The sequence below is a fragment of the Taudactylus pleione genome, unplaced genomic scaffold, assembly GCF_031769625.1.
Source record: "Taudactylus pleione unplaced genomic scaffold, aTauple2 ptg000122l, whole genome shotgun sequence".
NCBI classification, from domain to species: domain Eukaryota; kingdom Metazoa; phylum Chordata; class Amphibia; order Anura; family Myobatrachidae; genus Taudactylus; species Taudactylus pleione.
Window position 1 is genome coordinate 7,211,755 of NW_028284524.1, and position 25,864 is coordinate 7,237,618.

Genomic DNA, 25,864 nt, shown 5'->3' on the forward strand with positions numbered 1-25,864 from the left:
GTTACCCATCACTTTCCATTATCATATTGCTGTGCTACTTTAGTGTTAGAATGTAGTTAGGGTATTTTGTAGTACTTGTTTGCTTATGGTCATGTGACCTAAGGTTCTCAACGCCAGGGTTCAAGTACCCCAACAGGTCAAGTGTCCTGGATTTCTTTAATCGTGCACAGGTGAGTTAATCTATTTTGCTGTGTCAGTAATTGTCCCACCTGTTTCAACAGACAGAATGCCTCAAAACATGACCTATTGGGGATACTTGAAAGTTGAGATTGAGAACCACTGGTCTACATCATAATTGTACTCAAATTTAAAAATCAAATAAATGTGTTCTTTACATAAAATAATTAAAAAAAAGACATAAAATTATGTGGCTGTAAGGGGTTGCACTAAATCTAGTATGTTGAATACAGTTATCAAAGTTATTGTATTCTATATGCTAAAAAATTCATGTGTAACAGTCAAGAACTAATTAAAATATGCAATATTTTAAAGAACTAAAAACAGAAAAATAAAAAAGTACACCCTATAGGTTAAGCTACTGTATGTGGATGCAAAATTACAAGCTAGCATTTAAATCATTGAAGGTTATTGATTCTGTGTCATGAATGTGATACCTTTAATACTTTTAAATAAAGAATTTATAAAAAATAAATAAATAAATATCTGAAATTATAAAAAAACATAGACAAGTTCTGAATGTACAGAAAATTTATTTATTTCACAGATCGGGGCAGTCTGCACAAACACTACACCCACCACATGAAATACAGGGGACCTCGGCAGTTGGGGAATAAACAGGGTAGATGATAAACTGCTTAATCCACCAGCAGAGTGCTGTTCACAGCTGGATACTGCTCAAAGAACGCCTGCAAAAGAACAAGCAATGGAGTAAGGAGCAGAGTACTTCAATCTGTTAAAGCAGAAAACATTATAACCTAGAACACAGGCCAAACGGATACAATGGTATCACACACAGTTTTCCTGACTGTCTATGGAGAAATATTAGAGCCACTGAGCAGATCAGTGACCTACGTAAGAAGTGTGCTCATAATGAATGTTACAGTAATGACACATTGCTGTTTATATAAGGATATCGTTTTCATGAGCTTGAACAATGATGAATGGCTTGCATAGCTTTAATCTGCGAGAAGGACACTGGGATGCTAGAAAGCGTGGAGCAGAAAGTCGGGCTGCAGCAGTACAAACCATCACTGCCACTAGTAAGATGCACTTTACATTGGAAAATCAGAAAGGCATATACTGTAAACTGAATCAGCAGAGGTATACAACCTGTTGCTCTCCAGCTGTTCTGGAACTACAAGTCCCAGCATACCCAGCTAGCCTGAAGCTACCTTAGCCTGGTGTATACTAATGGGCATATTTTCTACATTTATATCACTCTGGGAACTTGTTTGCTTGGAAAGAGCTGAGAAAGCTGCGCTTGGATGTTGGAGAAAGCACAGAGAGTGGCAAACACCAGAGAAGCTTATACCCAAGAGACAGAGGAGTGGGGGTGGGCTCAGGTATCCATGGTTACCATTATATCATCTCATAGGCTAATACATGCTATTGCTCATTAGAGATGTCCTGGTTTTGCCATAGCAACCACTAGACTAACCTACTGATGTCTGCTGCTGCCATGGCAACTACCCATTGACTTCAAGGCCAGTGTAGGTTGCCATGGCAGCAGCCAATGAGAGAAGAGCACACACACAATTAGAAGCCCATACACATGACCCAATTGAATCACACATGTGACATGATGCTTCAATACACAATGATATGAATGTACACAAACAAGCCGATATATAGGATATAAAACACTATACATAGGACACTAAACCCCCAAACATGCACTAACCATTGGACATGATCAGAGTGCAATTCTATTACACTCTACACAGGCATAGGACACTACACACCTCAACATGCCCCGATAAGTGGATATGATCAGAATACAATTCTATTTTTATGCTCAGATTTTATATTTCAACAAACACGAACATACACATCATGCAGAATAGAATAAATACAGAACAGAAGTGGTATTATGCAGATATCCACATACAGTATAGTAAAATAGAATGGATACTGCACATTCAAGACACATTACCATACCTCCCAACTATCCCGCATTTAGCGGGACAGTCCCGTTTTTCTGGGACTGTCTCGCCCGCGGGCCGCAGTGTCCCGCGGTGGGGGGGAAGCATACACACTGCTCTGCTATGCAGAGCAGCGTGTATACTGAGGTAGAATAGACGCTGTGCGCATGCGCACAGCATCTATTGAGAGTACGGGGGGAAGCCCGGGGGCTGCCCAGCATCTCGGAGATGCTGGGCACGCCCCACCATTAGTGATGTAAACAGGGGGCGTGTCATCTGACTACGCCCCACTTTCCGATTAGGCCACGCCCCCTTTTCGGGCGCGCGCAGGTCCCAACTCACCCCCCAGCAAATGTCGGGAGGTATGCATTACACATATATTGTGATTCTAATCAAAGATTGAGGTGAAAATATTTTATTCCCAGCCCTATGGGTTTGGATTGCTGAGTTTTGGGAGGGAATTCAATTAGGTGCGAATTTTGGTCCTCACATTTCTTTTAAAGAGTAGTTCCGCCTGTTTTTGTTTGCACCACCCTGAGCAGGTGAAAAGGTAGGGAAAATCTTTAATTAAGGGTAAAAATGTCGGTACTTGCTTCAGCACACCCTCCTAATATGACTAATGTCATTTTTGGGGAGAAGATAAAATGGCGTCAAATTACCCCAAAATAAGCTTTTTATCTAAATAATGAACCCTAAATTTAATGAAAGTATTTTTTTCAATGAAAATGTATTGCTTTTTATCATTTATTTTTACATTCGCCTCAATTTAACCCAAAAGCATTTTTTTTTTCTTCTTTTGTTTGTATTTTCCGTTTAATTCCTTTGTAGTTAACTGAAACTCTATATTTTTGTATATTCTATTTTTTTTTTTTTCTATTAAAAATGCAGAAATCAGTCATTTGACACCTTTTAAAAGCGTACAGTACTTTCTTTGCGTCCACTTACAGTCTTCTATATGATTCTGCTAAGGAAGTTGTCACTTTTTGGGGTACAGGAAGGTCTACCCACAGTTTATGCTATTTTCCCTGTTCGCTCTTTGGACAAAATTCCCACACTCTCGCTGCTGGTAGTGCGAGTTGGCATTTCTAATTGAATTGGGTGTATCTTGGGTGCGCGCATGAAGGCGAAGTGTGCTAGTATCGCCTTTTGAAAACTCGCACCTAATTGAATTCCCCATTATGGTTTAAAAAAAACAGGATATCAAGCTGTATATCCTTTTTTTTGTACCAGTTCCGCTCAGCATCCTATGATAAACATATGGGTTTCGCATTATTTCCTATAGTATGAATGCTTAAATAAAAAACTGTAGTGACTCAAACACAGGTTCTAGAGTGCCCTCTAGTGGCTACGTTGCCTACATACAAACTACACAAGTAGAGCATTACCTGGAAGAGATTGCATGCCTGTAGGACACCGGATGTGCAGCACATCTCTCTCACCGAGTGCATTGCCAGCTGCGGGGAACCCAAGTCCAGTACCCGCAGGCCTAGGTTACTGGAGAGGATTGGCCCAATGGTTGTGCCACATGGCACATCATTACGCACCATGAATTCCTGATGTTTAAGAGATATTTTTCAGTAGTAGCAGAATGTGGTTCAAAGATTTTGGATACAGTATATACAGTAGACTCAAACAAATAATCAAATCAGACTTTGCAGTGTAGTGACACTTTAAAGTTAATGGGATACCAGTAAATTATAGCTAAAACACGGTACACGATGTGCCAAAAAATCTGAAAGTATTTTCACAGACTGAAAGAAGTTCCTAACACACACCAAACCTGATAGTACCTGCAATGGGATCCCCACACGACCGGCTATCTCCCTCACCACAGCCTCAGTCACCGCGGTGGTGGCATAGCGCTGGTTGCTGTTTACTTTGATGACAGGTCCCTGATGAAGACAAATTCAAGTGAGTGTAATTAGTACACAGTGCCCAGTCAGTTTGCAGGGTGCACAAAGCTAAGGCATTAAAGGAGCCATAAAACTGATGGGAGGAGCCACAAAACTAAAGCTTCTTACTGGTAGAGAAAAAAGCAGCTAAATATAGGCTCACCTTGTGGAAGAGAGGCCTGTGGTTCTCCTCATGTTTATCCCTGTAACACAAATACCGAAACTGAACACCATATACACACTTAACATTGTAATGTCCTACATATAATTCACTATTCACTATAGTTGTAAGAATAAGGGGGCACCATGAAAACATCCTCTGCTCTGGATGGAGAACTAAGGATGTTCTGGATGGGGTACAGTTAGTAAAGTCACCATTTCACATCGTATATTAAAGACTATTACTAAGCTGAATATTATACATGAAGTTAATGCCATGCTCTCCTTCATTCATCTGTTACATAGTGCCAAGCTGTCTGGTAGTTGGCGTCCGTAACCAGCAGAGAGTGACTAAGCAAAGCTACTAAATGCACTGTGTGGACTGGTGGAGTCATACACAGGGGCAGAGCCGGTAAGGTCACAGCAACTACACTGACTGCAGTCTCAGCTTTGTACCTTCAATACTGTGGTAATACTTTAACACAGTGGAATTTCAGGTTATTTTACCTTTATGGCTCATTTGAAATTTTACATTTCAGGGTTTAGTGGTCTACATGGCATTCTCACCCCATACACTTTCATTGGTGTTACAAATCAGTCACCCTAATACTGCATAAATTACGCAAGCGATGTTTGTGTAGATACATGTGTTTTGTTTGCACCTATCAGCGATTTTACATTTTTATTTTAATGTAGGGGGGGGCAACATAAAATCGTTCCAGTGCCCGTCCCCCTCTTTCTTTCCCCTCCTCCTTCCCTCTCCCCTGCCTCCCTCCCTCCCTAGGGATAGCCATCGGTGTGGTTACCATCAATGACAAAATAGCAAGTGGCCATCAATGGTAACCAACTATGCAATGGATGACCATCGATGGTTTCACCAACCGATGGTCATCCCTGTTCTTTGACTGACTGGCCCGTGGGCCAATCAGAACCGGCGGTTGGGGCTTCGCAGGTGTCAGGGGGCGAAGCTATGCTCTGTGTCTCGACACCTTGTAAAAAGACACACACACAAAAAAAAAAAACATTTGGTTATGCTGTTCCATAACAATCTAGTTCTTCCCCATCGATGGTAAAAACATTTGACATCGGCCATACACCATCGATGATTTTGAATAGTCGATGATCAATGGCCATCCTCATCCCTCCCACTTACCTGACTGAGTGTCGCGGACGGTCAGTGGCTGTGCTTTATAGCAATAGGCTGTACAGCCCCTGCACCGCACAGAGGGCCTGATTCAGAGCCGCTCGTAAGCGGCCGCTCGTTCGCTCTGAGCGATGTTCGCACAACTGCGCATGCGTATGGGTCGTAATGCGCATGCGCAAACCAGTCATTGCGGTCGGAAATCGTGCGCTCGTAAAACAGCGAGGGGCTGCTAATTTGATTGACAGAATGTACCATTTGTGGGTGGTAACAGCAAGGTGCTTGAAAACGGGGGAGTGGAGATCCGAATGCAGGCGTGCCAAACGGTCAAAAGGGCGTTTAATGGGAGTGCATAATTAGTAAAGGAGCGTCATCGACCACGTCACTTGGTTGTCTTTTAGCCTGAACTGCTCACAGTGATAGCGGTAAGAAAATCCTAACACAACCACTGCGAGCAGTTCAGATGCCTTTCGATGTTCCCGATTAATCTAATAAATACAGAAGATGACGTGTGATGCGAACGGCAAAGGGGCGTCTTTACAAAATAGCGAGCGCATTTTTCGAGCGCTCGCTCAGACATAGAGGCGTCAACACACCGCAAAGAGTGAGCGCTCAATTTTAATATCAGGCCCCTTTTTTAGAACGACTGTCCGCAAATAGCATCCGGCTCTGAATCAGGCCCAGAGGAGGAGATGTAACGTGTTTTAACATAAAGACTGCACATTACACCTCCTCCTCCATGTGGTGCAGGGGCTGTGCAGCTTATTGTTATAAAGCACAGCCCCTGACCATCCGCCCCCCCCCCTCCCCCAAAGTTATGAATCATTTCTGCTGGTGATAAATCACTGGTGTAACACATACCTAGCCATTACTACTAACTACATCCATTATGGCACAACTGTCCATTTAATCACACATTGTTATTAATCAGACATATTGGGGGCATTCAATTGTTTTGTTGCAATTCAATTGTTCTGGGCACCCATTAATTATCGCGGTCATCTTGTCCTATTAGACCGGGTTTAGCCGTGTAAAATGGCTAAACCAGACTTGCACTGGCGGCTATTGCGCCCAAACGGAGCAACAATTGAATTGCTCCGTCGGGCGCCCAAAACAAATAGCTGCCCAAAAAAATAATGAATCAGGAGCTTTGATTTTAAATATTGCTCAGTAGGTCTATGGTTTATATTTAGTCTTATATAGTATGAGAACTACACATATATGAGGCTTCTGCATTTCCTACTGTTCCCCTGAATGCATACAAATATACAGTATATAGTGGTCCTAGTTCTATCTGAACACTGACTTGCCATATCTAAACATGCCACATCCTACAATGGCGTACAGTTATCAGATGAAAGTTTGCTATGGTGTTCGTGTCTTAAGAGAAATGAATTGCTGTAACACCCCCTCCCTCTTTCTCCCATAGGCAGATTTGCTGCTGTCAGTTTCATATATAAACTTTTCTTCTGCTTCTGTTTGTCAGCACACAGGGAACCAAACCAATATTCATTCATTCACAAGGAAACGGTGACATCACTGACGTCAGAGAATGTCGTTTAGCAGCTCACTTATGCCTCAGAGGCATCACTCTTTCCTAGCAAACGGATCGGCTGCTTTCTCATAAATATGATGGCCTACAAGTGTAGGTGACAGACACACATCATACACCAAGCGAATCTAGTCACGCTGCAGCTCTTACATGTAGTTAGGGTGCACAGCGTGAGCCATATCCGCACTGATCATAAAAGATTTTGGCACAGATTCCTCGAAGGAGGTCAGGTTCTGGGGATTGCTAGAAATACGACGCAGGATCAGCTCCGTAAGTAGTGACCCTGCTCCATGAGCGCTATCCGATCCCACCTAATAAAAGAAACACAATACATTTCAATAAAATGTTCTTTGAATATTGCTGTGCAGACCACTAGCAATCCTCATATGATCAGATGGGATATGCTGCAGTAGACACACATGACAATGATGTGGTCAGCCAGTCTGGCTCTGATCAGATGCAGACACTTATTAGGCGATGACCACATCTGTGTGTACATAGTCACTGAGTGATCTGGTGTTTTGCACTAATATCTTAATGACCAGAAGGGAATTATGACTTTCCAGAAGCGCTCAATGCCAATATGATTTATAGGCTTTTCCAGAGCAGTGTAACCTTTTCTAAAAGGTTTTTTGTCACAAGTGCTCAGTGTTAAGCATTGTATTACTGTACACGCAGATCATTTATAGAGGGTGACTGTAATTGGAGGTCACATACTTTCTTTAGAGTCACTTCAGCTGTTCCTGTATGTATGCTCTCCCCCTCTGCACCTGTTCCTGAACATCCCCGTGTGGTGTATATAGCAGCTATGTGTGTCTAGTGTCACTTTGGATCGGTTGTCGCTGCCTCATCCCCATAGGCAGACGTAAATCACCCTCCCCCCCCTGCCAAAGTATTTCTCACCTCCTCGTTGTCATACAGAGTGATCATCCTGACATTGGGGTCATTGGTGAGAGAGTTTGGTGACTCACAGGAGCCAAGGAGAGCCTGAGATGGGAGGCACAAGAAAGAGATTGTGTAGGTGACATAGGCAGAAAGGCCAGCTAAAGAAAGGCAGTGATATGAAGTGACATACTCCCCGCAAAGCAATTAGGAGCAATTGCTCCAGAAAAGCCACATTTACAACATAGCTGAAGGGTGATATTATCAAAATATGTTTTTCCAATATGGTGCATAAGAATTAATTTGTATAGTACAGTCATAGTTAATAACTAGTTTAATATATTGTTAATGAAGGGCAATACCTTTGGTGGTAACAGTGACAACACGTGCCAACAGTGGCGTAACTATGGTATTTGGAGCCCAGGGCAAGGTGAAAACCGGAGCCCCCCTCATGTGCGCGCGCCACAAAGTGGGCGTAGTCAACTGCCACAAGAGGCGTGACCACTGAAAAAAAAGAAGGCGTGTCAACATGACACCACGTTTTCTCATCACCCTGGGAACCTTCATATCCATTCCATATGCACCTTAATGACCACCGTAGTAGTGCCCCTCTTGCAATGCTCACTGTAGTAGTGCTCCTTATGCAATGTCTCCAGAAGCAGTGCTCCATGTAGCAGTGCCCTGTATACAGTGCACCCTTATACAGTGCCCCCAGTAGTGGTCCCCCCTATGCAGTGCCCCCGGTGGTGCCCTTTATACAGTGCCCCTTATACAGTTCCCTCCTATGCAGTGCCCCCAGTAGTGGTCCCCCCTATGCAGTGCCCCCAGTAGTGATACAGTGCCGCTATACAGTGTCCCCGGCCAGTAGTGCCCTTTACATATATATAGCACAACAAACATACACACACAAAACACTTACCTGAATCCCACATCCTGCCGCTGTCCTCCTGCTCGGTACAATGAGAGAGACATCATGACGTCTCTCCCATCGCTCACTGCAGGAGCCAGAAGGCCGAGCTCATGAGTGAGCTCCAGCCCGGCTTCGGCAGTGGACGCAGCAGCCAATGAGTCCGTCTAACTCTCATTGGCTACTGAAACATACACAACGCCACCGGGTAGTACGAGTGTACTACCCAGCGCTGACGGCGGTGTGTGTGTTATTGTGTACTGTTGCTGCAAGTGTACGAGCAGTTGGCTGATCACCCATACACACAGCACGATGGACAGATATATCTGCAATCGGCTGTGCAGCACAGTCGACGCGATATGTCTGAATAACGTCGTTCACAGACATATCGCTGGCACACACTGGCTGACTGCACACAATATATTGGTCAATCAATTAGTGTGTACCCAGCAGAGCCACTGGCGTGTTCTTTGCAATAAATAGGCTCATGGTCTACTTAAAAGTATACTATTTGCATTACAGATGAGTACCATGTGCTAAAGGGTGGTGGTACACTGGAAAATAAAATATCAAATTCTACAGGGATGTATTTGGCATCCCGACTGTCAGAAGCCCGACAGACTGCGGAGGTACAAGTAAGTTTTAGGGTCAGGGGGGAGACTTAGGGTTGGGGTTAGGCACTAGGGGGAGGGTTAGGGTGTGGGAGGAGAGGGCCAGGGTAAGGATCACAATAGTTACACAAATCGGTCGGGATTCTGTAGGGTGCCGCTGTCTGCATCCCGACTGTCAGGATCCCGTACCCAACCCATTCTACACAGTGCAACCGGAAACGGCAGCTCTACCACCTTCATGCAACATAATTACAGTATGATGACTAAAGGCCTGATTCAGAGATGGACGCAATGCTGATGGTTACGCAGTTGAGCGATTATCGGGGGTCTGCGCATCCGTCTGAGTTGCACTGCACATATGTCTAGTTTCATTACCGTTGTCGCTCGCAGGGAGAATTTATTCACAAAGGGATTGACAGTCAGGGTCCATTAGTGGGCGGCGACTGAAATGCAGGCGTGTCATGACCATCTTGGGGGTGTGTCACCACCAGCATCTGCGATCCCGTACGTAGTGATAATGACTCCAGTTCAGGTGGCCATTCTAAATTAAATTATCGAGTTCTTCAGAACTCCGATAATCATTGACCAATGCTGCGCCTTTGCGCACAGTTGCCTGGATTTGCAAAGCTGCCGGCTGTGGCATTTGCATATTTTCGCACAGACGCTGCATACAAATACACAGCAACGGCATTAGGGTCCATCTCTAATTCACCCCGTAAGTCAACACATGAATAAATAGTTAATTTTGTGCATCACACAGAAGTGTTCGTCATGGTTTTGTCATAGGAACAGATTTTACATTTATACGTATAAGATGTAGATCTCTGTCCCTCTTAAACAGCCTCTACTTTACCCCGTACTAAATTGGTACGGATAGCTAGTTTATAAAGCTCATTAGAGATTGACAGCACTGAGCCGGTCAATGACACCATGACACAAGTAGATACACAATGCAGAGAATCCCATGAGTATTTAGTATAGTATGTACATAGCATATGATTTTCAATATTAATTCAGATATTCTCCATTGAAGCAGAGAGACCTACAGTTCTGTAAAATAATTACACATATAGAGAACAATGATAAAGATACAAATAATCATTATCTCATACATTTCCAGGGACAACTCTGATTGAGATTTTACAATTGCACAACTATCAGAACAGTTGAATCATCATTTTCATTTCTACTTCCACATTGCTATAGACTGCATTTGTCATATACACTTTTGTAGGTCCTCGATATATATATTTTTTATGCTGGTTTGACTATTTTTGTCATCAATCTATTAATTCCTTCATGTCATTTGCGTCATTAAATGTGAATTATTTGTATCTTTATCATTGTTCACTATATGTGTCATTTTTTTTTACAAATCATTAGCATTTGTATTTCTCTTTGTTCTTTTAAGTTTTTGGGGTCTGCCTACTCCCCAAGTGGTGAGCTGCATACTGATTTCTATCTTTTAGTTCTCTCTGGAGCGCCCGATTCTGTGTTTGTCTTTATTCAGACCTACAGTTCTGCCCAGTAATACAATGGAGTATAAATGCGTAGATGTATCCAGTCACTATTAAAAAACAAACAAAAATTGTGCTATTTTTAGAATGATTCCTTTCCCAGTGCACTAAGATCATTACACGTCGGATAACTGAAAGCAGATAAACTGTGCGTCATCCCTTGGGAAATGTTGCTCTATGATAGATGATACAAATATCTGTTTTATTCATCTATCTGCCATCATCAATCCCATCTCTTCACCTTCCAGCAATCCCAAGAGAGATCATGTGTTCCAGTTCTACGGTCACACAACCCCGCTCCTAGCGCCTGGATCTAAGTTATATCATTACCAAGGCAATAAGTAAAGGACATGTAACAGATACCCACCTGGAGGGCACAATAACAGCTGTGCAAATTATCCAGACGTGGTCCAAAGATGAACTCCTCATAGGCGCCTCCTAAAGTCTGATAGAGAAAGGTGGCATTTAGCACAGATGTTTCCTGATTAAGTCAGTGTCTCAGGTGAAGTCACATGTAGCACAGTATGGGGTCTATTTACTAAGCCTTGGATGGAGATAAAGTACCAGCCAATCAGCTCCTGTCATTTTTCAAACAGCCTGTGACATGTCAGTTAGGAGCCGATTGGGTGGTACTTAGGAGCTCATTCAGACCTGATCGCAAGTTGTGGCGGCTCGCTGGCAAAAAGGGGCCGGATATTTAAATGAAGTGCTCGCACTGCGTCGCATAAGGACGCCCACTATGTTTTAGCAAGCTACGGCAAAGTGCGCTCGCAAGTGTATAAAGACGCTCCCTTGCCACTCGCAACACACGTCATCTCCGGGAAATGTAGGATTAACCGGGATCATCGTGTGCCATCGGAGCTGCTTGCAGCCCTTGAGGTTGCCTTTCTCTGCCGCAAGCACAGCGGGCTGAAATACAATGACGCTACTTTGCTAATTATGCATGCCCTTTAAACTGCATTTTGGTGGCCTGACACACCTGCGTTCGCACATCCACTCCCCTGTTCACAAGCACCTTCCCCTGTTACCACCCACAAATGGCACTGTCACTCAAAGTAGCGACCTGATAGTGGCTTACGAGTAACCAAAAACAGATTGCAAAGACTGGCTTGCGCACGCACACTGCGAATTATACGCATGCGCAGACGGGCGAAAATCACTCAGAGCGAGCGCAATTTAGCGACCGGGTCTGAATCAGGTCCTTAATCTCTGTTCACTTTATCTCCATCCAAGGCTTAGTAAATAGTCCCCTACATGACTCAGGTTCAGTGTCTGTAGAACAATGTCCAAGTGATTCATGTATCATTAAGTGTGTAAACGCAAAATGTACATCCGTGTAGTATGACTTGACATCGATTTAACAAAGAGTGTCATTGTTAGACATTGTGACTTAGCACTGGTTGCACGTCTATAAAGCACAGACTTATCATGTCATGCATTAGCATCTACTGTAGGTGTAGCCTTATATATCTCCTCCCATTATCTCTGTATATCCTTCATAGATCATGATATTCATACTAGCATTTTGTACCCGTCATTCACCAGCTCGCAAGCAGGTACAATGCATTTACAGAAATGTTCATTGTTATTGAATAATAAGTTATGGGAGCTTTCGCCTTGTCTGTATAGAATTGTTTTAAACAAACTTTCAGTGTATGATATATTTTTATGGAAAAGTAACCTTGTGCGAATGTACCACAAAGAATGCAGTGCGTGTTCCTGGTAACACTGGTGGTGGGGAGAAGGCAATGGCAGCACCAGAGGTAGGTGGGCGGGTGTGCTAGATATGGGGAGCTTCAGTGAGAAGCACAGGGGAAGTGTGCATCAATTCAGCTCTCATTGTGCACATTGAGAGGCTGTGAGAGGGGGGGGGGGGGTAAGGGGTCGGGCCGCCCTCTATGTCACCCATTCTGGGGGTTGGCCTCCCTCATCTCTAGTTTGTAACTGCTAAACTGACATTAGGCTGCTTAGAAACTTCTCAAATTACATATGAGAGTGTGGAATTGATATTACAACATAAATCTGCAGATTGGTCAAAAGGTTAAAATAAGATTGTTGTGCAATTATGATAGTGTCAGTGCTGCGCCAAGGTGTAGCTGTTATCAGTTACTTGCTGAATCAAACAAAGACATCATGTTAAAAAGTATTTTCTTTGCTGTTAATGTGTCTTCCAGCGTTCAATGTGGATTTTCCCTGCAGAAAACAATTTACTCTGACATGATGTCTATGATGCAGTTAGTAAGTAACTAAATGTAGCAAAACTTGTACTACGGAGCGTCACACACATCTCAAGATGCTTACTTCTCCCATCAGTAGCATGACACCATGATAAACATGGCTGGTGTTAGCAAAGTTGTGAGTCTATCATTCTCAGCATGACCTATAACCCTTCAGCTGACAGGGCATGCTGGGATTTTTAGTTCCATAGGAGAAAGACTGCCACTGTTATCTCTATGGCTGTTTCAGAGGGTATGAGGGAGAGAAAAAAATCTCTGCTAACATCTGGAACATATGAAATCTGGGATTTTAGAATCAAGTCTAAATATGAAAGTTAGATTTACTAAGCACAGGTCTTACATGTCCATCATTTCTGTGTATTCCACACCTATGTGTCCTCTCAACGGTGAAATACAATGATAAATGTACTAAGGCATGAACGCCAATTGTATTCAGAGTATTTAGGAAGTATAGTGCTACTGCCTTGGGTAACAGTGGAAGGGCTCCATTATATATGTAGCCACTGGTTATAGTAATGTGTAGGCGACCAAATCACAATGTTTCTGACATTATAAATTATTCTAAGCTCCTTTGTTTTTTCAAGTAATTCCTATTTTGTGTAACTTTTACAGAAAACCTTTTAAAAATACACTGAATTGGCAAAGTTGCAGATATTTACAATAGACTGCAAAACATAGAAATAAGAAAAAGTAGGTCTGGCTGTAGTACAATGTTATCCTATCATGGTATGTACAAGCATGTAGGCGTGATCACACCTTACATCGGCTTGTGTGTATCATGGTATGTACAAGTGTGTAGGCGTGATCACACCTTACATCGGCTTGTGTGTATCATGGTATGTACAAGTGTGTAGGCCTGATCACACCTTACATCGGCTTGTGTGTATCATGGTATGTACAAGCGTGTAGGCTTGATCACACCTTACATCGGCTTGTGTGTATCATGGTATGTACAAGTGTGTAGGCCTGATCACACCTTACATCGGCTTGTGTGTATCATGGTATGTACAAGCGTGTAGGCTTGATCACACCTTACATCGGCTTGTGTGTATCATGGTATGTACAAGCGTGTAGGCCTGATCACACCTTACATCGGCTTGTGTGTATCATGGTATGTACAAGTGTGTAGGCCTGATCACACCTTACATCGGCTTGTGTGTATCATGGTATGTACAAGCGTGTAGGCGTGATCACACCTTACATCGGCTTGTGTGTATCATGGTATGTACAAGTGTGTAGGCGTGATCACACCTTACATGGGTTTGTGTGTATCATGGTATGTACAAGCGTGTAGGCGTGATCAAACCTTACATGTGCTTGTGTGTATCATGGTATGTACAAGCGTGTAGGCGTGATCAAACCTTACATGGGCTTGTGTGTATCATGGTATGTACAAGCGTGTAGGCGTGATCAAACCTTACATGGGCTTGTGTGTATCATGGTATGTACAAGCGTGTAGGCGTGATCACACCTTACATTGGCTTGTGTGTATCATGGTATGTACAAGTGTGTAGGCGTGATCAAACCTTACATGGGCTTGTGTGTATCATGGTATGTACAAGCGTGTAGGCGTGATCACACCTTACATCGGCTTGTGTGTAAGTCTGACCCAGCGATTGACAGGAGTGTGGTACATGGTAATATTGTAACTTTAGGTTGTACGGTAGTGTAGTACATGGTTTGACGCATGTGTACATATAACATTGTAACGCAAGGTTGTGTCTCAGTGCAGTACATGGTAACAGTGTCACTTTAGGTTGTAAGGTAGTGTAGTACATGTACGTTGAACACTGTAACGGGTCAGGTTGTGTAGTACAGTGCTGGACACAGTGTGAAGTATTATTGTGAGGTGACATACCGCTGGCTGGGTGTCGGTCAGGCAGAGCTCCATCTCCAGTATTTGATCAGGTTTGATGCCAAGCCTGTCACAGAGTAAGCTGACCAGCAGAGGGTGATGTCTCTCAGTCTGGTGGGAGAAAGTACGGTGTAACTCATATATGGTGGATATAATATACAAACTCACAGTCCCCTATGCCTACCCAGTATTATAACAGAAACAAAAAATACTCTATACCAACTTCTCTTTTACTGTGCCCCAAACATTTAAATGCCAGACAGCCTCACCTGGTTCTGGCTCCCTGCAGAAGAATGACAAGATGATCCCGAATCCATGGACTCTTTTTCTAAACCTTCTTGTATTGAAGAAGCAAGTATAGGAACACTGTAGTCATAAATAGAGTGAGGTGAGAGAATCTTAGACCTATATTACAGGAGATAAACAAAACCAGTGGCGTCTGCACATTTTCCACACACACTCACAGGTGCTGCTCCGAATTGGGCCCAAAGCTCTCGTTCACATTTCTCTGCAGGTGGATTGCCAGGTGGGGAATTCGTAGTATTGGGCGTTCCACGTACACCAGGCGATGCTGCAAACGGTGCCCCTCCTAACAGGGAGAACCAGCAGGCAATGGATTATTAGTTATACACTATTAACCATTATCTCTTATTTATACAGTGCTAACGTATTGCGCAGAGCTGTACATTGAGGGAACATGAGTTATATAAATAACATACAATGGCCTGAAACAGAAGATACAGATGACCCTGCCCAAATCTTACAAGTATGTGGAAAAAATGACACATAAGGTTGAGGATAACAATTGTACTTTCTGGTGGGACAAGTGTATGTCCGCTGTATTACAAAAGTATTATAAGTCAACAGTATTATAATATCATGAACAATAAATATAGAAATGTTTTGTATCCGGTCACCTACTCACAGTGGATTCAACCAGTGAAAATCAGTGGTGTCACAGAGTCTCCATGTTGATAGCCATGAATGGGCTACACCTATATCCATGTGAATGCAGGCTAACAATCACTAATGTCATCACTAAACTACAAATAAAATAGCAACATTATAGCAAAGTGCCAGGTACTTAATTTCTCAGACAGGTCACGAGTATCTAGTGCATTTATAGGCTGATTTATAATTACAGGTCACACTTATTTTTCTTCAGAGTGGTACATCCCATTCATATTGCTTATCTCTTGTTACCTACAGATTATCATTGTTGCACTGCGCTGTGTGGTGTATATCAGGCTCGACTACAGCTGGGAGAACTAGAAGGAACAGTTATGAGGCAGAGAGGATGTATTTAAGATGTGTGTTGGATCTGAATGGTATACGTTACAGGTCTCAAGACTAATATACTTATGTATCAAAGTTTCATCACCTTAACAATCACTCTGCCAGCCACAGTCAGGTCTCGGTCAAACCAGGTGCTCCAGATTCCTCCACCATAGCACTCAACCCCAACCTGCAAGTAGCCGGCCTGACCACGGCGAGACCTGCGTTTTACCTACAGTAACAAGACACACAAACAAAAAATAACACATGCTGAAAAGGACACAGACGGGCAATCATAATGGTAACTAAATAAGAGGACAATCTCTTACCCTCAAACAAGGGCTGTCTGTATGGGCTCCAATAATTGTAAATCCATTCCCTTGATGGTAATGGCCTCCCACAGCGAACGCCACCAAGGTAGAGTAATTCCGGGTCACAAAGTACTGCACAGAGATCAGAATAAATAAATACGTCTCACTAAATGATGCTGCTTGTATCAAGCAGTGAGTGGGTTCAGTACCTTGTGGTTAGGTTTGATGTCCCAGTGGTCGGATTCCTTCAGCTCCTGGAATCCCGCTTGTAGGAGACGACTCTTACACTCCTCAACCACTTGGGGAGACACAAAAAACAAAGGGGGTGATTCAGCATCGGGCGGAATTGCAAAGCAGCTCGCAGGCAGCTTTAAAACTCCGTCCTTGCAAATACAGGAGATGTATGACACCCCCTGCTCCATTTGCGATCCCAGCACTGCAACCAAGGATCACCATCGTATCGGTGGCCGATGGTCGCGATGTGAACTGCGCCGGACCGCCGGCCAGCTGAGTAAGCCTCAGCTTACTAAGGCTGGCCGGCTTGCGAGGCCAAGAAACAGCGCCCATCGACGCTAACCCTGACTTGCCACTCCCGGAACACAGGGTGGACACGCCCCCGTTTCCGGGGACGCCGGCCACCCCCGCCCCCTTCCTTAAATGCCTCTGCCTGTCAATCATGCAGAGGCATCGAAGAGGCTGCAAGCGATTATTCACAGAATGGGTCTAGCACACGCGCAGATTCACGGTAATCGGAAATCTGCGTTCTAATGCTGGATTAGTCCCAAAAAACGCTACACATTTTACTGTCTGAACTCATACAACTCACTAGTTATAAACTGAAATATCAGTTTTCACCACGACTGCAGCAACAACACATATTAAGAAGGGGGTGCTGATCCTTAACTAAATGTACACCAGATACAAGGTGCTTAAAACAAATCCTATATGTACTAAACCTTGGAGATAAAATACCAATCAATCAGCCCCTTTCACTTACCAGGCTGTGTTTGAAAAATTACAGTTAGGAGCCGATTGATTGGCAATTTATCGCTCTCCACTTTCTCTCTCTCCAAGGGGTATATTTACTAAAGTGCGGGTATTTAGAAGTGGACATGTTACCAATAGCAACCAATCAGATTCTACTTATTTATCTGGTACCTTCTAGAAGATAATAGCTATAATCTGATTGGTTGCTATGGGCAACAACTCTAAAAGCCCGCACTTCACTAAATATACCCCTAGGCTTAGTACATCTACCCTCCAGAATTTAAATCAGAGAACATGTTTTGCAAAGTGATTTGGAAAGACAAATTTACATTTGGCGCACAAGGTCTATTCTTTAGATGCGAGTTTCCTTTCATTGACTTTATTCGTAATATTCATATATCTATTCCTTATCACATAAGCAGTTAAAATGATGCCAATCCAAATATTTTGTAAATTCTGACACTGAAAGACTAGAAAATAATGCATACTGTAAGTTCAAGTAACCAAGTTCCTCCTTATCACTCAGTTGTGCAATTAATATGGTACAGAGTTCATTACACATATGAATGAGGCCAAAGAACAGTCTGAATCTCATCTGTAAGATGCAGAGAACATCTGATAGGAGAGGAGGTAGGTGTAAACAATATACAAAGACATCCTATGAACCTGGATGGTAATTAAAAACAGCTTAGAAATTACCTTATTCTCAGTTTGCTGTATAATACATAGCCATGCATAAGTCAGGGGAAACTTTGTACCAGAAGCCTGGCAGCTATGGACATTGGGCCTTTCAGAGCCGAACGCTCTGACCAGAGCGCTCGCTCTGAATCAGGGCCCTCCTCCATGAAAATGGAGCGGCCTCCTGACCGCTCGCATAGCTGTGGGTGACCACCCACAGCATATGCGAGCGTCCATGATGATGGTCGCGATGGTCTTGTCCATCGCGACCATCGGGATTGCGACGGGAGACCCTGCGGTAGGGTCTCGCTGACGCAAGCCCTGGAGTGATTTTGGCTCTATCAGAGCCAAAATCACTCCCACTGACATCACTAGTGATGTCAGTGGGGCCGGCTTCAGACGGTAGGCGTTCACATGGGAACGCCTCCGCCTGGCAGGCACGCCCCCGGCACGCCCACCAAAGGGGGCATGCTGTCAATCAACATCGACAGCACGCCCCCTTTGGTGCGAGACCCGGAGCGATGGAGAGCCCATCGCTCGCCGGGTCTCGCGCATGCGCATGACGGAGCTCCCTCCGTCGTGCGCATGTGCAGTGGGGGAACATCGACCCGCTTGCGAGCGCCCTGCGCTCGCGAGTGGGTCTGAATGACCCCCATAGACACCCCCCAGAATCCAATGTCACCAAGTGACCATCAGGTGATGGGGTCTATTTACTAAGCCTTGTATGGAGATAAAGTCGACTGAGATAAGGTACCAACCAACCAGCTCCTGGCATTTTTCAAACACAGCCTGTGACATGGCAGTTAGGAGCTGATTGGCTGGTACTTTATCTCCATCCAAGGCTTAGTAAATAGACCCCATAATATGCAAAATCACTGGGAATGGCAATCAGTGTGCTTATAGCATCTGTATCCAGCAATAGATTTATTACATACCTCTCAACATGACCCATGTATGTTATTAGTCACTTACACAATAATTACAGCAGATGTTATGAACAGAGGTGAACAAGGATTTTTTTTATTTTTATATAAAAGTGATGCACATATTACCATGGTATGGAGAGACGCCACGATTCAGGAACTTCAAAAACTCCCTGGCGGCTGCCTGAGCAGCTTCTCGTGTTCCCTTCATGGCTGCAACCTGCAAGAGAAGTAACTGTATACTGTATTATACTGTACATACACCACACCCCTCAGCTTCTGTTCTAGCAGCTGGCACAAGTTCTGCATAATGACTCATAACAAGGAATCTATATCACAGCAGGGTGGAGTTTACATTAAATATTAGTGCAGGGTTGACTTTACATGATATAACAACTTTTGATGCTAGTTATTTTAACAGATTTGTATCATCAGATGTGAAAATTCTAAAACAATCAGATTGCCCCAACACCTAAAATTATCCAGAGAATGTCACAATTACCCAATATGAGACTTCGCCCATAATACAAATCATTCAAACATGAAAATTAACATAAATAATAGACATACTGGGGGAGAGGGAATCTAGATAATCTTTTACTAGACATTTCAGTTTGTGCCCACTCCTTAGTACAGCACCCAGTGAACAGTTCATAATGCAATGCATGAATTATTCTTGTGTTCTTAGAGCATGCACATGGGAGTATAATTAATGTCTTATTCTATATTTGGGAAATCTGCATACATGCATAGTAAAACGAGCAATTGCAGTAGCAACTATTAGCTATACAAGCGTGCAGCATGTGTATTTCATATAAGAGCTATGTGGCTTCTCTGCTGATTGCTGCTGTGCAGCACTGTACAGAAAGTATGCTAGCGATACATTGTCAGGCTATATACTGTATACGATATAAGCACTGTCACTGATACTCTAACACGCCTCCCTAGTCACAGGTAAGCAGCACTCACCTGCATAGTGTAAGCAAGGGATCTGTGCTGCTGACACTGACTGTATCTGTCTGCCTAGTATTATGTGACCGGCAGGAGGGTCTGCATAGTGCACAGGACACGCTTCCTTCCTATACGGATATCGGAACAATATTCCTCCAGAGTCTAAAATTCTACACAAACTGATGATATCTCTCTTGTGAGAGACATCTGGAGGACTGGAGGATACATTACATTACAAAATAAAACTGAAAGGAAAAGTAGTCTCAGCCACTGACAGCCAGAAATCAGGTGGTGCTCAGGTACTGTAAGAATTGTTATACTCCTACTTGGCTTGAAACAAATGAAATATTGATAGCATTTATTACACCCAAGTGATGCTACTATATGTATATAACTCCTCTACTGCAACTAATATGTTGTTCAGAGTTTCCCATCTCCAGTGCTCAGGGACCCATAACAGTGCATGTTTTCCAGATCTCCTAGTTGGAAGGGATGGGATGGCTATCGGAAGCCCGGCATCGAATGGTTGCAACGCTCCCGACATCAATTCATACGATGCGAGCTAGCCATCGCACCGCAACATTGTGATAGCGATGGTTATACTTTTCAAGCGAAAAGGGGACGTAGGCTGCATGAAAGGGGGCAGCTCCCATGTCCACGTCAAAGTGGGGGGCTTCCCCACCACTCTCCAAGATGCTGTGCTTCGCCCAGGCTCCCTTACACAAAGTATTATTCTCCTGTGCTCCTCTACCCACAGCCATCCATCGGATGGGCACCGGAAAACTGCATCCGATGGCTGGCAACCATCTGGTATTCGATGGAAAATGTATTTCAATCGAATCAGAATCATCGATGGTTGCTAACTATCGGCTTCCGATGTCCATTACTAGTTGGTGCACAGGTGTTGTTGTTACTGGCAGACACATTTTAAAATATCTACAGGTGGTAATAAATCCAAACACCTGCACTGTTAGGGGTCACTGAGGACTGGAGTTGGTTAAAGGGGCACATCCACTAGCAGACTGTGAAACGACAGCACGATTACGACATTGTAATCGTGCAGTCGTTTCACAGTCTGTGCTGTGCCTACGATCCTTCGTTCAGTGTAGGCGAATCAATCATCTGGGAACATGGGCAATCTGTCGTTATCGGCAGATTGACTAGCATATTCGGGCGATGATTGATGTCAGAAACGACCACCGGGAGCGCGCATCGCTGGTCGTTTCCGACATTAATGTGCACGATTAGTGCCTGATTACTGAGCGATTGCACGATTACGATGTCATAATTGTGCAATCGCTCAGTAATGTCGCGTACTGGATACGCGGCATAACACTGAGGGGCCAATTCATAATACGATAAATGGCCCGATAAACATGCGGAACTGCTATTTAGGTTACCAGGGTATCCGATAGGACCCCCTGTTATTAAGCGAACTACGAAAACTGGAGTTTGTTCCCGAAAACAAGAGCCATCTTCAGATGTGGCTTGTTCTTGGATCCCCGCTCCTATGGTAAGGCTGCGAAAAGGGATCCAAGCGGGTCTCTCCACTGCCTCCTCACTACCTCTCCGGCGGCTGTGTGCCTACGCAACCCATACAGGTACTTTCCTTGGCATTCAACCATTACTCAGGAGGACATTTAGACATTTCTAATATGGCTCAATATAATGAGAACTGATTATCGGTGTGCACGGTCATAAATATATATATATATATATATATATTATATTTTACATGCATATGATTGCTTGTTCTTTTAATATGAGAATATGATTAATATGTTCTTAATAAAAACTATTAATAGTGTACCAAATGTCAGTGAACCTGATTATATTCCCCTTTTCTATTTGAGCTGCCTTTGTACATACATATTTATTTTGAGTCATTGGGATTCACCAGAGCCGTAACTAGACTTTTTGTGCCCTGTGCCAGAAAGAGCATTGGCGCCCCTCTCATTTTTCAAAGGGACATAATGCACCCAAAAAAGGGCCATGGCTTCATGGGGAAGGGCCAGGGTAGAGATAGGAGAGGCCAGGAGATGCTGGGGATGAAATAAGAGGAAGCTACAAGCAAGAATAATAGTAAACAGAATTTGACAGGCTCAAACAGCGCCCCCTGATCTGTGGTGCCCTGTGCGATGGCACCGGCCGCACTACCCTAGCTACGGCCCTGGGACTCACTATCCCAATCAGCTCCTTTGAATTGGGGATTATTACCTCTCTTAAGCGGCTGGGTTATTGTTATAATTATTTGGTATGCAGGCTGATGCGTTTTTAAGCTCAAAGGTTATGGTACTACTCGTTGACTTTGAATGTCCTTATAATTAACAGTGTGTATGCATAGGCTTAACATACTATCCTTTTAAACCAGGACACTCATGAATTACACAGGTTCTGTGGCTGGCTAACTTCAAGCTTGGATTTCACCTGGTTTTAGTGTGCCACAGAACCTGTGTAATCCATGAGTGTCCCGGTTTAAAGGGATGATATGGTAAGCCTATGTTTTATGCATGCATACCTCCCCAACATGACCCATTCCAGCAGGGACAAAAATGCTCTGTTCCTGGACTTCCTTCTTAATTTATGATTGCCGTCACTTGTTTTGAACTATTAATTGATAAGAAAGGTGTTTTACCACAGGTGATGGCAATCATTCAATATGAGGGAAGTCCTGGAGCAGAGCATTATGTCCTCCTGAAATGGGTCATGTTGGGAGGTATGTGTATGTGTTGACTAGAAATGAAATAAAATATAAAGTTCTTGCTTTCAATAATATTGCATGAGCAAGAGAGTAAGGCTGGGTACATATGTAAATATTTTCTGTCCAACCATCCAACTAGTTGATTGATTGGAATGAAAATCTAATAACATATGGGAATAAATGATGATCAGCAATTTGCTCCTAAATGCCAGAAAACAGATGAAAATGGGCGTCGCAAAAGTTTGTTAAATGTTTGATCTAAACAATTTGTTCAAACAACAGTTTTTGTCCATTTTCCGGCGTTTGGGAGCAAATTGCTGATTGTCATTTGCTTGCATACCTTACCAGATTTTCACTCCAACCAATCAACTAGTTGGATGGTTGGACAGAAAATCTTTACGTGTGTATGCACCTTCAGGGGCATTTAGCATTATATCATACCTACCAACATGACCCATTCCAGGAGGGACAAAATGCTCTGTCCCTGGACTTCCCACCTAATTTAATATTGCTGTCACCTGTGTTGAAACACCTTTCTGATCAATTAACTAGTTCAACATCAGTGACGGCATTTTGTACCTCCTGGAATGGGTCATGTTGGGAGCTAAGTTGTATCATTGTAAATCGACATATAACATTTACACCAACATTAAATATAAATATTTGGCTTATTACAGCATATACTTGAATATGATCAATATTTTATTATACAAACAAGATATAAATTAAACCTTGTTGTTAATGGCATATGCACACCTGTGAGTTTTCCCATTGTCTGTCTTACATTGCTGTTATTAAATGCATTTACACACGTGACACATTGATTATTAACATTTTTTCTTTTATTTTTCTTTGCAGGTTTTATGTGTTTACCAGGCAGAAAGAATACATGTAAATGGTTTATAATTGGCCAGTGTTTCTTAAGATAGATAATCATGTTACATTGTATGTCTGTCACTGTGTCAACCAGATTTATACTAATTATTTCCTTAGTTATTGTTAAAACATCATTGGTGAATTTCTGCAGTGATCAGTAAAAGGAACGGTGACAGCGGCGTCCTAGTGCCCACTTACTCGTCCAGCTCCATGCCAATCAAACATACCCCACCCCTGATTCTGCCGAAATAAGCTCTAGAATCTTCTGCCTTTCCTCGGTTGACCCATCATATGTCACTGCTACAGCTCCCGCCCAGCGTTGGTAAATGGTTGATGTACATAATTTAATATCTGCATCCTCCAGCCCAGTGCGCCATAACTTACATAACACATCGCGCCTGCCACAGTGATTCCTTATTCTGCTTCATACTGACCTAGATATGCCGGAGAGTGACGTGCAGCTTGGACACTGAGTCTCAGTCTAGCTAGCTATACTTCCATCCACATATTCCTGTGCCATGCCTCAAATACTACCGCTAGCGGGCATCTTGGGTTATAAACTGTCTCACCTAAAAAATCATGTAATTGCAATTAAAATGTTTACATTCCGTGATCCCTATGACATTTCGTACTTAATCAAAAAAAATTGCATTATGTCTGCTGCGGTTACAATTCAACAGTACAACTACAATCAATGGTAGATCTATCCACGCTGTGATGAAAGTCTACAGGCTTTATTGCTGAATGACTTAAATGAGACAGTTAGATGCAACCGTCCTTTATCTACTACTGTTGGATGTGATGTTGTCTCTAGCAATTAAATATAGCACAGGTTAATGACTACGCTGATCGACAGAGTATTTCCAATTCAAACTTCATATATAAGTTCCACCTTACAATATATAATACAAGAACAGATCTACCGACGGTGGTTTATAAGTTATTAGAGGGGATGACTGCACACAATAGTGTAGCTAAAGGTGAAGGTCAATAGAGAGGTACCTTTACCTGTAAATCCGTATAGCCGCCCTCCTCCCATGCTCTCTTGCCCAGGCGAAGCATTTTAAGGTTCCCCGCAGCCGACATCTCCACTCTGTGCTGACTTTCTCACAGGCTGCGCAGTGTGTGTGCTTGGGTATGTGCGTGTCACTGTGTGTGTGTGCATGCATGCATGTGTAAATGTGTGCTCCACACAGAGGCGGGGGATGTACACAGAGAGAAAGGGGGGCTCGCAAGGATTAGTGAGGTGCGGCCAGAGACAAACGAGAACAAGCTGAGGCAAGCAATACCGGACAAACTGTTAACCTAATCATATGTATACAGAGAGGCACCCAATGTAAGTATGTGTAGGGTAACAGGAGCCACTAAACCCACTTGTCACAGCTCAGCAGCTTCATGAATTGGATAAATCCTGTGCAGTATAGGGAAAGTGAGATGGATACCCTATACAATCGAAGACAGATCTAATGTATGTACACAAGCCTTCCCATCATACATTATATCATTTAAGAATTTGCACGCTTCATGGGTTCGCTGGATAATTACATGTAGGTAACATGTGACATGATATTTTTTCTGAACATATGAACACAAACTATAATGTGGAATGTACACAATGTTGTGCTGGGTCAGTCAAGAGATATGTGTTCAAATGAGACACGTGTGGTTAAAAAAAAAACACTACCAAAGTATTATATAAGTAATCCCTATATACAATGCTCAGGGCCATAGATGTGAAACTTTGTAAGTGGCTTGAAGAGGGGATGTCCGTTCCAAACCGATAGCTGTGTACAGTATTCTGATTTTTTTCTGTGACGATAAAGCCGTTTTGGACTGTTAAAAAAAAGTGAATAAAAAGTGATTTAATCTATAGCTGTCTGTATGACAAATTATTTCAAGATTTCAAGGCACCAAGGCCCACTACTCTGGAAGCTTGCAAATTAGGGATCAATAAGGCGTGTAATATTTGCCAGGTCTTGGAAAGCATTGGCAAGCCTATTTAACCAGGATCATAGGGTAAATGTAATTTAAAAAAGTGCTGTAGCCTTAGAATGAAGGATTTTTCAAAGTTCATGCATGCCCATGTATGAAAATGGTAGACCCGATGTCCATCTTCTTGTAATCCTTTTCCGATCTTTTGGAAGAAAGTCTCCAGTATACAGATATGTCCTCTTGCATGTTTGCTGCGTGCGTGGCAAATCGCAGCACGTATGGCGCGAGGTGTGCACCTGCGAGCAGATTTGAGGACTGCTCTCGCACCCGCGACTCCATAGGACTGCATGGTGCAATCGCAGTGCGCACCATAGC

At 43.2% G+C, this 25,864-nt stretch overlaps 1 protein-coding gene across 2 annotated transcripts; it reads right to left on the minus strand.

Moving 5' to 3' along the window:
• Positions 1–697: 697 nt before the first annotated feature.
• On the minus strand, positions 698–24,731 carry DNPEP (aspartyl aminopeptidase). Of its 2 annotated transcripts, none has more exons than XM_088472404.1 (15): positions 24,566–24,731; positions 19,159–19,249; positions 16,651–16,739; positions 16,460–16,573; positions 16,237–16,362; positions 15,320–15,444; positions 15,125–15,221; positions 14,859–14,966; positions 11,131–11,208; positions 7,750–7,833; positions 6,997–7,157; positions 4,158–4,197; positions 3,893–3,994; positions 3,488–3,655; positions 698–866 (listed from the first exon to the last, which is right to left on the minus strand). In XM_088472404.1, the coding sequence occupies exons 1-15, from the start codon at positions 24,641–24,643 to the stop codon at positions 816–818; spliced, it is 1,512 nt and encodes a 503-aa protein (XP_088328530.1). In that variant the 5' UTR covers positions 24,644–24,731; the 3' UTR covers positions 698–815. The 2 variants fall into 2 exon arrangements, with proteins under 2 accessions (XP_088328530.1, XP_088328531.1); XM_088472405.1 differs by lacking the exon at positions 24,566–24,731 and adding an exon at positions 19,999–20,134.
• Between the last annotated feature and the right edge of the window lie 1,133 nt (positions 24,732–25,864).

Coding starts and splice junctions, on each gene's coding strand:
- DNPEP (XM_088472404.1), bottom strand. CDS start 24,643: ATGTCGGCTGCGGGGAACCTTAAAATGCTTCGCCTGGGCAAGAGAGCA. Junction 19,250..24,565: donor GCGGCTATACGGATTTACAG/GTAAAGGTACCT, acceptor CTTCTCTTGCAG/GTTGCAGCCATGAAGGGAAC. Junction 7,158..7,749: donor CTCTGTATGACAACGAGGAG/GTGAGAAATACT, acceptor TTCTTTTATTAG/GTGGGATCGGATAGCGCTCA.